General features: G+C 43.7%; 1 protein-coding gene across 1 annotated transcript in view; it reads right to left on the bottom strand.

Annotated features, from left to right (window-relative positions):
- OPRM1 (opioid receptor mu 1) overlaps positions 1–15,716 on the bottom strand; it is a 63,321-nt gene extending 47,605 nt beyond the window's left edge. Inside the window, exon 1 of the mRNA XM_033937757.1 lies at positions 15,416–15,716. Coding sequence (XP_033793648.1) covers positions 15,416–15,432 — 17 coding nt within the window. The 5' untranslated portion in view covers positions 15,433–15,716. The remainder of the gene's footprint in view (positions 1–15,415) is intronic.
- Positions 15,717–16,604: the final 888 nt, after the last annotated feature.

Genomic DNA, 16,604 nt, shown 5'->3' with positions numbered 1-16,604 from the left:
TTCAATGTTCTATGGAAAATGGAGCTTAATGTGTGAAAGTTGGAGCAAATTCATAAATGATAAGCCACACAAAGGCTCTCTAAAAAGTTTTCTGTATAAGGATGCCTTTGAGATGTAGACATGAGGATTGCTCAAGGACTAAGACTTAATATTCCTGAGTTTTTTAATTTTTTTATTTGCTGAGTTTCATTTCTTATTTTTTTCTTTTCTTTTTACCTCTTGCCCCACCCTGATGTGTTATCCATATATGTTCTTTCTTTGCAATAACTATTGTAGTTCATCTCCATATCCATTCTGTACCAGTCCGGATTTTTTACATACGTATTGTATTGTTTTCCCCCATTTTTAGATTTGTAATACTCTGAAATATTTGACAATGCATGCACATCAAATTTTAATAATAACTTGAAACTTGACTTAAGGATTTTTTTTTTTTTTTTAACCTAGCAGGCAAAACTCTTCTTGCATGCCATTTTTTTTTTTTTAAAGATGGGATAACCACACCATAAAAAGTTCTCTCTTTCCATGTGTTCTAGGAACAATATTTCCACAAAAGAGTTCTAGCAAGAGCATTTCATGGGTAGGAAATGTATATGTGAAGGAGGCCACTCACCTGCAGATTAATACATCAGCCTCCAAGTCTTACAAAAAAAATGGCTTGGTATTCAAAGTGAATTATGACTTGGCTAGCAAGTAGCAGGCACATAACTCACTTATATGAGTATGTGAACTTTTAACGGTGTCAGGTCAAAAGCACGCCGGGACAAAGGTGCGCGCAGACAATTGAGCGCAGCACGGAGGTGCGCGCCGCAGAAAATTACTGTTTTTAGGGCTCCGACGGAGGGGGCATGGGGGGAACCCCCCACTTTACTTAATAGAGATTGCACCGCGTTGTGGGGCGTCATGGGGGGTTTGGGGGGTTGTAACCCCCCACATTTTACTGAAAACTTCACTTTTTCCCTGTTTTTAGGGAAAAAGTTAAGTTTACAGTAAAATGTGGAGGGTTACAACCCCCCAAACCCCCCACAACGCCGGTGCGATCTCTATTAAGTAAACTGGGGGGGCTCCCCAACAAAACCCCCCATCGGAGCCCCTAAAAACTGTAATTTTCTTCGGCGCGCACCTCCGTCTTGCGCTCAGTTGTCGGTGTGCGCCTTTGTCTTTCGCGGGGTTGTCTATGAACCACTTTCAACACTTATTCAGATAAGATTCAGCCATTTAACTCATTAAACAGACACTTTTGATCCATATAAGGGATTGATACTGAGGTTTAGGAAAGGCAGAGCTAGCATTTACATCTTTAGTACCATTATTCAGCATCTAAGCGGATGAAAAGTCACAGCCATGAGTAGTGTTGGAGTCCGATTGGTGCTCATGGTAGGTCAAGTACCAATCAAAGGGAAGACATATGAAAAATTCTTTGTTGAGACTTTTAGTGGGCTTGACAGAATTTGTTAGCAGCAGTGTGGAGATTTCCCGACCAAACCACCAATTCTGATAAATTAGAGAGCGGGAGTAGGGACAGGTAATGGAGTGAAGTAGAATGGGGTAATGCTGCAGATGTCATTCCTTGCAGGATGGAGTGATAAGGGTTTCAAGGAGAAGAATGTTTGTTCAAGGAGCTTGTTTACAGGAATTTATTCAGGTATGCAAGCAATTTTCCCTGTCTGTCCTGGTGGGCTCACAATCTATCTAATGTACCTGGGGCAATGGGGGGGGGGGGGGGATTAAGTGACTTATGTAGGATCCCAGGGAGCAGTGTGGGTTTGAACCCACAGCCTCAGGGTGATAAGGCTGCAGCTTTAACCACTGCGCCACCCTCTCCCTTGACCCTAGACCTGACAGTTGCATGTAAAAGACTATTATTAGAGAGGTTGCTATTTAACCAATGATGCTTATCATTTTGCTAACCACCGCCAGCATAATTTGCAGAAAATCAATACCAGGCCATATCTTGATTTTCCAAGTTTGTGGAGCTGGTTAAGTGCAATATGCAGCACTTAACTGGCTATGAGACACTACATAAAAAATAGGATTGATTTTTATGTGATCCTGCCTGACAAGGTGCTGGCCAGGTGCTGATTCCACCCTCCACCCCCAAATAGCCAGTTTTCAATTAGGCGCTAATTGGACATTTTGTAACTTTTATCCCCATTCCTCAAACTCATGTATGTATTGTTTTAATTTTGTAATTTGAATTATTTTGTAAGTTTCTTCTATTTAAATTGTAATATGTACATCGCCTAGAATCTATAATAGGCGATTCATCAAAAACTGAATAAACTTGAAACTTGAAACTTGAAACTTGAAACATCACTAACCAATTAAATGCTGCTGAAAATGACTGGCTACCCCAAACAGATGGTTTAATCAGCCAGGAGCTCTTTTTGGTTACTTAATTCGTTTTAAATATCGACCCAAAGATTTTTTACATGTTGAAGTTTCAGGTAATAGGAATGGCATACATAACACATTTATGTATAAATGCCGTATGTAATTGTGTTAATTATTTCCATAAAGCTGCAGCAAGATGATCTGCCACATGTCAGTTATATTAGAATAATAGCCTTTTAAAAATCACAGACTCCATAGCTTGGTTATTAAAGTTTTTGATAATGATTGCCATTAAAACTATATTTACCAATTGGAAAAATCCTTCTAATTTGAATTATAATTTGTGGTGGAATATAGTATACCTGATTTCAAAATATGAGACGATAGTGGTGGAAAAAATGGCCCTCTGTGTAAATTTAAGATCCCGTAGCATCCTTGGAAACTTACAGTATGCAAATGTATTTATTTATTTTAAAAAATTATATACTATATAAGGCCTATACAGTTTACATAAAAGCATACATAAAATTGCATATTACATACATGTTCAATAAAGGGAAGAACACTTTGCTCTTCGAAAACCATCTCATACAAATCAAAAAAATCTATGCATTAAAGCATAAGGAAGTAATAACATTTACACATTATCTCATCATTAGAAAGCATTCATAAACAATTGAATTTTCAACAGTCTTTTGAAACCTAAACTAACTGCACATAAGATCCTGTGACATCTTACTGTGTGTAAATTTAAGACCCTTTGCCATCCTTTAGAAATTTACTGTGCGTCTATTGTGAATTGCCTTTATTGAATAACAGTGTTAGATCTATATGGAATCACTTTACTACTATGTTATACGAGACTGTATGATACTGGACTGCCATTTGTTAGGTTGTTAGTTCAATTACTTGTACTGCTGTACTTGTTCTTGTTTGTCTGTATTTATTTTGAAAACAATAACAATATTGAACACACATACAAAAAGAATAATAACCCTTTGCCAATGAGAAAAGGATTCACATTTCCCTTCCCCTATGTTATATAAGGGACTACATGAATGGCACAGCACATAAATGCCAGAGGGGCGTTCTTATGGGTGGAACATGGGAAGGACACTGATGCACACAATTTTGTAAAAGTTACACATGCCCCTGATGTATTAGACATCTGCAGTTACTCCATCAGTCTATGACTGATAGAAATGCAGGAAGCTAGATTTTACCCATCCCAGGTTATGCTAGTATTCAATAATGGAATCTGGGTAGCCAAGGGGGGAATTCATCAGTAGGCACTAAAAGATTTAGGCCCCGATTCTGCAAACCGCATCCTGATTGTAGGCAGCTGTAGGCGTCCTACAGCTGTCTAATCAGCCAATTGGGACGCATGTTTTTAAAAAAATGTTCCCCAGGCAGGTCATCTATATTGAAGGGGCCTCTGGGAGCCTAGGGAGGCCCAAAAGCCCACCTAAGCTCGCCTAAGGCTAGGCGATAGCCTTAGGCAAACCTAGGTGGCCCTACGTGTCTCCCTAGCCCATCAGAAGATGCACACATTGTAAGTAGACACGGCCGCTATACTTATCTTGGCAAGGGATCTCCCTGTCGCAATAGGTATAGCGGCCATGGCTGCCTGCCTCTCCCCTGAACGAACAAGGCATGAGGAATGCCCATTCACTCCTGCCCAGAAGACCCCCCACTCCTCCAATGATCGCCAGCAGGAGGGTGCTTAACCCCTCCTGCCAGAAGGCCCCCAATTGCTGGCAGGAGGGTGCCCAACCCCTCCTGCCAGAAGATGATCCCCCACCCCTCAACGATCGCCAGAAGGAGGATGCCCAACCTCTCCTGCTGAAAGACGACCCCCCCCATAGGAGGGGCCTTAGGCGCCTGGGCCAATCAGGCCTTAGGCTTCTCAGGGATGGGCTGGAAAGGGGCTGGCCCGCCTCATTTGAAGAGAGGTGGGCCTGCCGGCTAGCTGGTAGTAAGACCCGTCCAGCAGACCAAATTTAAGGTTAGTGGGGGAGGGTCCAGAGGGGGGGTGTTAGTGGGAGGGTCTTACTTCAAGAGGGTCTTACTTTAGGGGGGGCATCTTCATAAGAACATAAGAACATAAGCAGTGCCTCTGCCGGGTCAGACCACAGGTCCATCCCGCCCAGCAGTCCGCTCCCGCGGCGGCCCAAACAGGTCACGACCTGTCTGTATCACCAGAAGGGGCTCCCTTGCCACCTTGGTTTCTCATTTAAGTCCTGTCTTCCTATCGAGGTCCTAACCCTCCGGTCTTGCACATGCACGACCTGATTTGGTTTCTATACTCATTACCTGGTTAGCTTTCTATACTTGTGTTACATCCCAGCTCCTCCCTCAGTATCCCACGATCCCTTTATCCTTCAGGAATCCGTCCAATCCCTGTTTGAATCCCTGTACCGTATTCTGCCTGATCACTTCCTCCGGTAGCGCATTCCAAGTGTCCACGACCCTCTGGGTGAAAAAAAACTTCCTTGCGTTTGTTCTGAACCTATCTCCCTTCAGTTTCTCCGAATGCCCCCTCGTACCTGTTGTCCCCTTCAGTCTGAAGAATCTGTCCCTATCCACCCTCTCTATGCCCCTCATGATCTTGAAGGTCTCTATCATATCTCCCCTGAGCCTCCTCTTTTCCAGAGAGAAGAGCCCCAGTCTATCCAACCTCTCGGCGTATGGGCAGTGTTCCAGCCCTTTTAACATTTTCGTTGCTCTCCTTTGGACTCTCTCAAGTACCGCCATGTCCTTCTTGAGGTGCGGCGACCAATACTGAACGCAGTATTCCAGATGTGGACGCACCATCGCTCGATACAATGGCATGATGACTTCCCGTGTTCTGGTTGTTATGCCCTTCTTTATGATGCCAAGCATCCTGTTTGCTTTTTTCGAGGCTGCTGCGCACTGTGCAGATGGCTTCAGTGATGCATCCACCAGCACACCCAAGTCTCTCTCAAGTCTGCTGTCTCCCAACAATACCCCCCCCAATTTGTAGTTGAACAACGGGTTCTTTTTCCCTATATGCATGACCTTGCATTTGTCCACGTTAAAGCGCATTTGCCATTTGTTTGCCCAGTCTTCTAGCTTGTCCAGGTCTCTTTGTAGGTCCTCACACTCCTCCCTGGTCCTAACTCTGCCGCACAGTTTGGTATCGTCTGCAAATTTTATAACCTCGCACTTTGCCTCCTTTTCCAGGTCATTGATAAATATATTAAAGAGTAATGGCCCCAGCACCGACCCCTGTGGTACACCACTCGTGACTCCCCGCCAGTCAGAATATTGACCCTTTACTCCGACCCTCTGCAGTCTGCCCGACAACCAGTGCTTGATCCATCTGTGCACATCCCCTCCCACCCCGTGGTTCCACAGCTTCTTAAGCAGCCTTTCATGTGGCACCTTGTCGAAAGCCTTTTGAAAATCGAGGTAAATGATGTCTATGGGTTCCCCATTGTCCACCCGACTGCTTATTCCCTCAAAGAAGTACAGAAGGTTCGTTAGGCACGACCTTCCCTTACAGAATCCGTGCTGGCTTGTTCTCAATAGGTCATTTTTCTCGATGTGCTCGCAAATGCCGTCCTTGATCATAGCTTCCACCATCTTCCCTATAATTGAAGTCAGGCTCACCGGCCTGTAGTTCCCGGGGTCACCCCTCGATTCCTTCTTGAAGATAGGTGTGACATTCGCCAATTTCCAGTCCTCTGGTACCTCACCAGTTTTCAAGGATAGGTTGCAAACATGCTGGATTGTGCCCGCTATTTCTTGTCTTAGTTCCTTCAGAACCCTTGGGTGGATCCCGTCCGGGCCCGGTGATTTGCCGCATTTTAGCCTGTCTATCTGTTTGAGGACATCCTCCTTACTTACCTCTATGTGATCCAATTTTTCAGCCTGTTCCCCACTCATGAGCTCCTCTGAGTCCGGTATATTAGATGTGTCTTCACTCGTGAAAACCGACGAGAAGAACGTGTTCAACCTCTCAGCTACCTCTTTATCCTCCTTAATCACTCCCTTCCTATCCCCATCGTCCAACGGCCCCACCTCCTCTCTCGCTGGTCGCTTTCCCTTAACGTAACTGAAGAATGCCTTGAAGTTTTTCGCCTCTCTGGCCAGCCCCTCTTCGTATTCCCCCTTTGCTTTTCTAACCTCCCGGTGGCATTCCTTTTGGCATTTCCTGTGCGTCTGGTGATTTTCCTCCGTTGGGTCCTTTTTCCATCTCCGGAAGGATACCTTTTTGTCCTTTATCGCCCTCTTTACTTCTGTTGACATCCAAACTGGGTCCTTTGATCGCTTGTTCTTGCAGCCTTTCCTGAAACTGGGGACGTACATTCTCTGTGCTTCCTGCAGGGTGTCCCTGAATAGGGTCCAGGCGCTTCCCACAGTCTCCATCCTAAAGATGTTTCTGAGCTTCCTCCCCACCATTTCTCTCATAGCAACATAGTTCCCTTTCTTGAAATTCAGTGCAGTTGTTGCGGTCCTCCTTACTATGGGTGTCTCTCTTTCTAATGTGAATCTGATCATGTTGTGATCACTATTGCCTAGTGGTCCTCCCACTTCTATCCCTCTAGCAGGCCCCCCTAATCCGTTTAGGATGAGGTCAAGAGTAGTACCCCCTCGCGTCGGTTCTTTGACTAGTTGCTCCATGAAGCAGTCCTTCACAGTTTCTACAAATCCTGTCTCCCTAGTGCAGTTGGAGTGACCCGTACTCCAGTCTATTCCCGGGTAGTTGAAGTCCCCCATCACTGTTACACTTCCAGTCCTGCATTCCTGTCTCAATTCTGCTTCCAAGTCGTGTCCGACTCCCTCTGGCGCACCAGGTGGTCGATAGTACAGCCCCAGTTTTATGCCCGCACCCTTGTTTCCGGGTAATTTGATCCATAGTGATTCCAGCCCCTCTGCCTTTGTTGCCATATCTATCCCGACCGAGTGGATAGAGTCCTTTATATATAGTGCTATGCCTCCTCCCTTCTTGTGGGTCCTGTCCCTCCTATAAAGCTTGTACCCCGGCAGCACTACGTCCCATTGATTTTCCTCTGTCCACCAGGTTTCTACAATTCCAATTATATCCAGGTCCTCCCCCTTGGCCACGACTTCTAGTTCACCCATCTTGGCCTTGAGGCTTCTTGCGTTTGCGTATAAGCACCTCAGGTTCCGTCGTTTTTCTTCCACCTTTGCATTTACCTGGGCCACTTGCTCTTGGATTTCGGGCATTTTTTCCGTTCCCTGTGCTTCTGCTTTGCCCTCAGCCTTTACCCTCTTAGCTTTCAGCTTCTCCACATCCCCACCACCCCACTTCCCCGCTTTTCCTCTGGGTTTTCTAGCCCTACCGGCCCACTCCTGGGCTATCATCCCTTGAGCCTCTGTTTGATCCCCCTCGCCTTGTGGCACCTCTATATTGCCCTCAGCTTTTGCCCTCGTGCCACCCAGTCCCCTTGTGACTCCATGCCCCTTAGTCTCCTCCCAGCAAGCTCCCCTTACCTGGTGTTTCCCTCGCTGTCTGATCATAAGATCCACCGGTCTCTCTACTTCCTCCTTGCAGTCAGCCCGTTCAGCATCTGTTCTGGATACTGTTGTCCGAAGCGTCAACATCAGATCGGCTGTCGGCTTTCCCCCTCTCCTCAGTTTAAAGCCCTCTCGATCTCCTTCCTCACATTGGCTGCCAGTAGTCTAGTTCCCGCTGTGCTCAGGTGCAGGCCGTCCCGCCGGTAGAGCTTACTCTTTCCCCAGAAGGACGTCCAGTTCCTCACAAAGTGGAAGCCCTCCTCCTGGCACCATCTCCTCAACCATGCATTCACAGCCTGGAGGTCTGCCTGTCTCTTTGCATCTGCTCTCGGTACAGGCAGGATCTCTGAGAATGCTATCCTCCGGGTACTCCGCTTCAGCTTTCGTCCCAAGACCCTGAACTGGTCAGTCAGTGGGCACTCTCCTGCTGGCGATCAGGGGATGGGGGGTCATCTTCCGGCAGGAGGGGTTGGGCACCCTCCTGCCGGCAATCGGGGTAGGGATGGGGTATTATATTCTGGCAGGAGGGGTTGGGCGCCCTCCTGTCAGTGATCAGGGATGGGGGGTCATCTTCCAGCAGGAGGGGTTGAGCACACTCTTGCCAGCAAATTTTGGGGGATGGGGGCCTTCTAACAGGAGGAATTGAGCACTGTCCTGCCAGCGATCGGGGTGTGGGGGGTCATCTTCCGGCAGGAGGGGTTGGGCATTCTCCTGCTGGCGATCATGGGGTGGAGGGGGCCTTCCAGCAAGAGGGTTGAGCACCATCCTGGCTCATTCATTTGGGGCGAAGGCAGCCAGCCACTGCCGCTATACCCATGCCGCTATACCCATGCCGCGATAAGTGTAGCAGCCATGTCTACACTAACTTGGTTCTGTAACCGGCATCTGTAACATGGATGTCAGTTACAGAATCCAGTTTATTTTAGGTGGACATAGGCCTGATTCTGTATAGGACATCTGTCGTGGGCGTCCTATACAGAATCTGGACCTTAGTGCACGCTAACCGCAATAGTGTGTGCTAAACATATCTAAGACACCCAACATATTTCTATGGGCATCTTAGCGTTTAGTATGCACTAAATCACTTAGCGCCCATTGATAACTCCCCCCCCCCCACCCAAATGAGGTTATAGCATAGGATCTTTCCACACAGCATTGGCACACGATAAAAGGAAGAACCCACCAATAAGAAATGCTGCCATAGTACTAATACAACTGCTTAAATTTAAACATTGGCTGACTTTGGCCAAATATCAGACCTGATTTATTTAGTTGTCCTTTTATAAAGCTGTGGTAAAAATTGGCCTTAGTGCACACTTACATGGATCTTTCCCACAAGCTAAGGCCATTTTTACCTCAGCTATAAAAGCCCCAATTTTCTATTCATTTCATTAATAGTCTTGCACTAATGTTGCCATTAGTACACAGCCATTTGTCAAAATTATTGCAGGAGAACTCACCGCTCCCAATTTTGTAATTAACATAAGAACATAAGAATAGCCATTTTGGGTTAGATCAGTGGTCCATCTATCTTAGTATTCTGTTTCTACAGTGACCAATCCAGATCTCAAGTACCTGGCAAAATCCCCTAAAATTGGTTTTTTGGTAAGGGATCCCATATTGTTCCATGAACCAGTTAGCACAGTAGTGTAAATGCACTGACTGGTTAGCACAGAAATGCCTGTTCTCTACTCCAGACATGCCCTTAAAAAATAATGTAAAAAGTACTTGAAGGTATGGATAAACATGTGGATAAAGGTGAGCTGGTTGATGTAGTGTATCTAGATTTCCACAAAGCTTTTGACAAAGTTCCTCATGAAAGGCTTCTGAGAAAATTAAAGAGTCATGGGATAGGAGGCAATTTTCAATTGTGGATTAAGAATTGGTTTTCGGACAGAAAACAAAAGGATAGGGTTAAATGGCCATTTTCCTCAATGGAGGAGAGTAAACAGTGGAATGCCACAGGGGTCTGTACTGGGACCGGTGCTATTTAACTTATTTATAAACGATCTGGAAATTGGAACTACAAGCGAGGTGATTAAATTTGCAGATGACACTAAACTGTTCAAAGTTGTTAAAACACATGCAGATTGTGAAAAATTGTAGGCAGACCTTAGGAAATTGGAAGACTGGGCATCCAAGTGGCAGATGAAATTTAATGTGGACAAATCTAAAGTGATGCACTTTAGGAAGAATAACCCAAGTTACAGTTACCAGATGCTAGGGGTCCACCTTGAGGGTTAGCACCCCCAAAAAAGATCTGGGTGTAATCGTGGATAATACACTGAAACCTTCTGCTCAATGTGTGGTGGCGGCCAAAAAAGCAAACAAGATGCTAGGAATTATTAGAAAAGGGTTGGTAAACAAGACTAAGAATCTTATAATGCCTCTGCATCACTCAGTGGTGCAACCTTACCTTGAGTATTGCATTCAGTTCTGGTCTTCCTATCTCAAAAAAGACAAAGCTGCACTAGAGAAGGTTCAAAGAAGAGTGACCAAGTTGATAAAGGGGATGGAACTCCTCTCGTATGAGAAAATACTAAAGAGGTTAGGGCTCTTCAGTTTGGTAAAGAGATAGCTGAGGGGAGATATGATTGAAGAATACAAAATTCTGAGTGTTGCAGAACAGGTACAAGTGGATTGATTTTTTACTACATCCTGATTTACAAAAACTAGGGGACACTCAATGAAGTTACAGAGTAATAATGTTAAAACCAATAGGAGGCAATATTTTTTCACTCAGAGAATAGATAAGTTCTGGAACGCATTGCCAGAGGATGTGGTAAGAGTGGTTAATTTAGCTGGTTTTAAAAAAAAGGTTTGGACAAGTTCCTGGAGGAAAAGTCCGTAGTCTGCTGTTGAGATAGACAAGGGGAAGCCACTGCTTGCCCTAGATCAATGGCTTGGAATGTTGCTACTATTTGGTTTTTGCTAGGTATTTGTGTCTTGGATTGGCCTCCGTGAAGATGGAATACTGGGCTACATGGACCAGTGGTCTGACCCAGTAAGGCTATTCTTATGTTCTTATCTCAAAACTAACACAGAGCACATAATCACATCCCACATTAGACTTTTTTTTTATTTTTTTTTTGCTGTTAGACATGCATTTTAGCGCCAGGACAAGGACCCCTTAAAGAGCAGAGATTCATTTGTCAAAGCATATGCTGAATCTTATAAACATTTTGCTCAAAAGCCTAATCATATAACTAATAGCTCAATTCCTGTGTTACTTAGAACTTTCTACTCATACAGAAAGAACAGTGACCTCTAGAGTATGTATATGAGGGACCACTGAAAAGTTCTCAACCCAACCAACAAAGTTGGGACATACTCCATCGAGGGTTATACACTTAGTCCAGTGATTTTCCACTTTTTTTCATTCTGTCGGAAAAATATAGGAACAAAAAAAGTAGAAAATCACTGAACTAAGTGTATAGCACTCGATGGAGAATGCCTCAGGGCTGAGAACTTTTCAGCGGCCCCTTGTAGTAACCACCACTTTTCACTCTTGGGCACAGAAAAGAAACATTTTCAGCTTTTTTGTCTTTTTTTTTTTTCAATAGATGGAGCTCTTTGAACACACTTCTTGAGACCAATTTATTTTCTCTTGAAGAACACATAAATGCAACAAGCACATATGATGCATTTTCCCTCTCTGAAAAAAAAGGCTTGCCTCTCCGCTCGGAAAAATTAAAGCCTAGCCTTCTACAGAGCAGAAGAATCTACTATATAAAAAAAGACACAACAAAAACTCTTCATTAAGATAGAAAACATCTGTCATATATACAAACTATTTGTAACCTGCTGCTTAAGATAATGCTATTTGCCACTTGCTGATCTCAGAGCTCTCTGTTAAGGCTATAATCTGTTATCATGTCCTAGATAACAGCAATGTTATTTGTAACCCACCTAGAACTCCGCTTTAGTGAGGATTTGGTGGGATATGTCTGGATACAACACAACCTATTACAAGATTTCTCACTAGGTTTACAAGCTCAATACAAAAAGTAGAATAATGCTCAGAGCAGCAGACTGAGAACCCAGGAAGACGGTGATCAGATCCCTCTGGAACTCCTCTTTGGCCTCTGTTGTCCCGCCCTAATTTACGATTGTAGATTGTAACCCTTTTAAAGTCAGGGGAAATACCTGAATGTAAGCCACCACAAGTGCTCCTAAAAAATGTGTGAGCTAAATCCAAATAGATATAGGAAAGTAAAAGTGGTAGTGGGGGAGGGGGGTGACATCTTAGGAAGATGCAAAAAAAAAAAAAAAAAAATAAGGACTCTCACGGCAGTTTAATAATCAAATCAGGCGGAAGAACAAATGGCTAAAAATGTAAAAAAGGGAGACAAAATTTTTTTCAGATATATTAGTGAAAGGAGGAAGATTAAAAATGGAATTGCTAAACTGGGAACCAATATGTGGAGAGTGATGAGGAAAAAGCAAATAGTTTGTGCTAAACAAATACTTCTGTTCTGTGTTCACAGAAGAAAATCCTGGAGAAGGACCGAAATTGTCTGGCAAAGTTATACAAGAAAACAGAGTAGATTCTGAGCCATTCACGGAGGAGAGTGTTTATGAGCAACTTGAAAAACTGAAGGTGGACAAAGCGATGGGACCAGACGGGATCCATCCCAGGATACTAAGGGAGCTCAGAGAGGTTCTGGCGAGCCCTATTAAAGACTTGTTCAACAAATCTCTGGAGACGGGAGTGGTTCCTGGGGTTTGGAGGAGAGCAGATGTGGTCCCTATTCATAAAAGTGGTCACAGGGATGAAGCAGGAAACTACAGGCCGGTGAGCCTCACTTTGGTTGTTAGAAAAATAATGGAAGTGTTGCTGAAAAAAAGGATAGTGTACTTCCTTGAATCTAATGGGTTACAGGATCCGAGGCAACATGGCTTTACAAAAGGTAAATCGTGCCAAACGAACCTGATTGAATTTTTTGATTGGGTGACCAGAGAGCTGGATCAAGGACATATGCTAGATGTAATTTACTTAGATTTCAGCAAAGTCTGTTGAACAAACTTGAAGGGCTGAAATTAGGACCCACAGTGGTAAACTGGGTTAGAAACTGGCTGTCGACAGATGCCAGAGGGTGGTGGTTAATGGAAGTCGCTCGGAGGAAGGAAAGGTGAGTAGTGGAGACCCTCAGGGTTCGGTGCTGGGGCCGATCCTGTTCAATATGTTTGTGAGTGACATTGCTGAAGGGTTAGAAGGAAAAGTGTGCCTTTTTGCAGATGATACCAAGATTTGTAACAAAGTAGACACCGAAGAGGGAGTGGAAAATATGAAAAAGGATCTGCAAAAGTTAGAGGAATGGTCTAATGCCTGACAACTAAAATTCAATGCAAAAAAATGCAGAGTAATGCATTTAGGGATTAATAATCGGTAGGAACCATATATGCTGGGAGGTGAGAAGCTGATATGAACGGACGGGGAGAGGGACATTGGGGTGATTGTGTCTGAAGATCTAAAGGTGAAAAAACAGTGTGACAAGGCGGTGGCTGCTGCCATAAGGATGCTAGGCTGTATAAAGAGAAGCATAGCCAGTATAAGGAAGAAGGTGTTGATGCCCCTGTACAGGTCATTGGTAAGGCCCTACTTGGAGTATTGTGTTCAGTTTTGGAGACTGTATCTGGCAAAGAACGTAAGAAGCGGTCCAGAGGAGGGTGACGAAAATGATAAGAGGTTTGCGCCAGAAGATGTATGAGGAGAGACTGGAAGCCCTGAATATGTATACCCTAGAGGAAAGGAGGGACAGTGGAGATATGATTCAGACATTCAAATACTTCAAGGGAATTAACGTAGAACAAAATCTTTTCCAGAAAAAGGAAAATGGTAAAACCAGAGGACATAATTTGAGGTTGAGGGGTGGTAGATTTAAGAGCAATGTTAGAAAATTCTACTTTACGGAGAGGGTGGTGAATGCCTGGAATGTGCTCCCGAGAGAGGTGGTGGAGAGGAAAACGATGACTGAGTTTAAAGAAGCATGGGATGAACACAGAGGATCTAGAATCAGAAAATAATATTAAATATTGAATTAAGGCCAGTACAGGACAGACTTTCACAGTCTGCGTCTGTATATGGCCATTTGGGGGAGGATGGGCTAGAGAGAGAGCTTCAATGGTTGGTAGGGTTTAGATGGGCTTGAGTAGGTTTTAACTGAGATTTCGGCAGTTGGAACGCAAGCACAGTACCAGGTAGAGGTTTGGATCTTTGCCCTGATATAGCTAAGAAGAAAAAATTAAAAAAATTTAAATTGAATCAGGTTGGGCAGACTGGATGACCATTCGGGTCTTTATCTGCCTTCATCTACTATGTTACCATGTTAAATTTTATATGCTGCTCTACTGAAGCATGCAAACTTAAATCGCTTGCAGCTACCCTTTTCATTATTATTACATGCATAGTGTAAGAAGCAAGAAATTGTATCTCTAAGTCAAAGAATAGAATGAAACTATCTGAAGAAAACAGCAACAGGAGGCTTGTGGGGTGGATTAGAGACCAGGAAGCTCAAGTTCAAGCCCTGTTTCTGTCCCTGACCTTCCCTGTGACCTTGACCACAGAACTTTTGCCTTAGCTACTCATTCAAACTGTGAGTTTTTAGGGGACATTTTCACTCTTTAGCACTCTGTATTTCTTTTCACACCAGCTCCTGAGTCCATTAGTGACTTGTTAGAAACCACTGGAGGGCCAGTGATGCGTGGAGAAAGTCTGTCCCATGGCATTTAGAAGGGGTGGTGCCTATATTAGTTATGAGAAAGCTCACTCCAGAATACCATGGGACAACTTCATGGCTCTTTCTAGCTTTATTGTTTGGAAGGTCACCTCTGGCATGCAGCATTGTACTTCACAAGAACTAGAAAACTTTATTACAGAATGGGTTGTGATATGCTAATATATTCCTCTCTCTATGTAGATCTGTTCACCTGACTGAAGCAGCCTTCTAATTGTGCTAGGAAAAAAGTCTGCATTTCACATTCTGTTATCAAAATGAATCATTCCTGATCATCTCTAAGTCTAAGAGTACAAATATATATATATATTACATTTTGCCAGCTCAGTCAGTGTTAGACACTTTCTTTTAGCACATTTTGAATATTTTTTTTAGGTGATGGTTTCCCAAAATTAAAATCAAGAATAGTGATGCTTTACTTATTAAAGCATTAGCAGTATATTCTTATTCAGAAAAAAAAAGTGCATATGCTAAATATTTCACTACTGCAAATCAGCCACGCTGGTTATAAAGAACTTTCTGATTTAGAAATAAAACATATATTGAACATTTTCTTCATTTGATATGCACAAAATGAAACCGAGCTTTTGTTGATTTCCAATATGTTTGCATGCAGATCGTCATTGACAAACTATTCCAAAACAGAAACCTCCTCTCTAATCTCTTACAAAGACTGCAAACTTCTGCTGATTTATCTGATCAGTGCCTGCTTGGTGGACGAATGAAACATTCTCGGTAGAACTGCCTCTCACGTCTGATCATAAACCCCTCTTTTCTGGTGAGGTTGCTATGAGGGGGTTAGGGACTGAGGCTTTTAATCTGACCTCAGGACTGCTTACCTGATGATGACATACATGACCAGGACATTTCCAAAGAGCCCCACCACACAGACAATGGAGTAAAGAGCAGTGATGATTATGGCAATGATTATGGAGGTGGTGTCATTGCTGTAAACCTGTGTCCGGTTGCACAGGTAGGAAAGGTTCCCCTCCAGACTGGATAGGTTCCCCAAGCTGCTGACTGGGCACCCTACAAAGGGTAAAGGACTGTTGCTGCCCAGACTGCTGTTTAGGACAGCAGGTAAAAAAGAGGAAAAAGGATCAACCAAACTGGCAAGTGAACGATTGTGGAGGTAAGACATCTTTTGTTGGTCAAGAGAGCCTCTTCAGTCCCTCTTTCCTTCTCCCTGTCAGAGAATGAAACCTTCCAGCTAGCTGCAAATAACCAGAGAGTGAAGAGGAAAGAAAGAAAGAGAGAAAAAAAAGACATTACAAATCCAGTCTGATACAACCAAACAGCTTTACTCTTTTCATCTAATGTCTCCTGAGGGGTGCAATCTACAGCGTACACCTTTGCTGCTGCTCTGTTATAGGGATTAATGAAAATCCTTTATTGCAAGAAATTGTGAAGCAAAGGTGAAAAAATAGAAAGGATTGACAAAAGAGCTCAGCTCCGGAGCCACACTTCAACCAGAGGCTCTTTGCTTCACAGTTAGACTTGTAATCTGTACAAAATCTACTTGTGCACCTACCGTTTGACAATCTATTTCATAAGCATCTTTTCTTTGAGTTGTAGAACTTGTTCTGAATAAGTATTTTTTATTATTATTATTACTAGGACATTTGCTTTGAATAATCAGCACACAGAAAGACTTCTGGTCATAGAAATCACATATCCTACCTGGCAAACAAAAGTAAAAGGAGGCATCAGTAGGGAGAAGCGATCCTCATCTCCTCAGCCCAGAGCTTCTGAGGAGGGGTCAGGGAGGGAGAGAGGAGGGGAAGAGGGGATGGAACGCCATGATTGGCCAGGCAGCATTCTCCAGGATCTCACTGAAAACAACCCACCCCCCCTCCACCAGCAATGAAATGTAACTCTAAAAACGCCTTCTTATAGCATACAGCAAGGAGAAATGTTGATGAAAACGAATAGGCATGACATATGAAAGCAACAGGACCTGCTAATTGAATTTCACTGTGCAGTGATACACCAGATCTAAGAGGAAATAATACAGGATGCATGTACTAG

Source organism: Geotrypetes seraphini, chromosome 3, assembly GCF_902459505.1.
Source record: "Geotrypetes seraphini chromosome 3, aGeoSer1.1, whole genome shotgun sequence".
Taxonomy (NCBI): Eukaryota; Metazoa; Chordata; class Amphibia; order Gymnophiona; family Dermophiidae; genus Geotrypetes; species Geotrypetes seraphini.
This window is presented reverse-complemented; position numbering and strand designations above follow the sequence as displayed.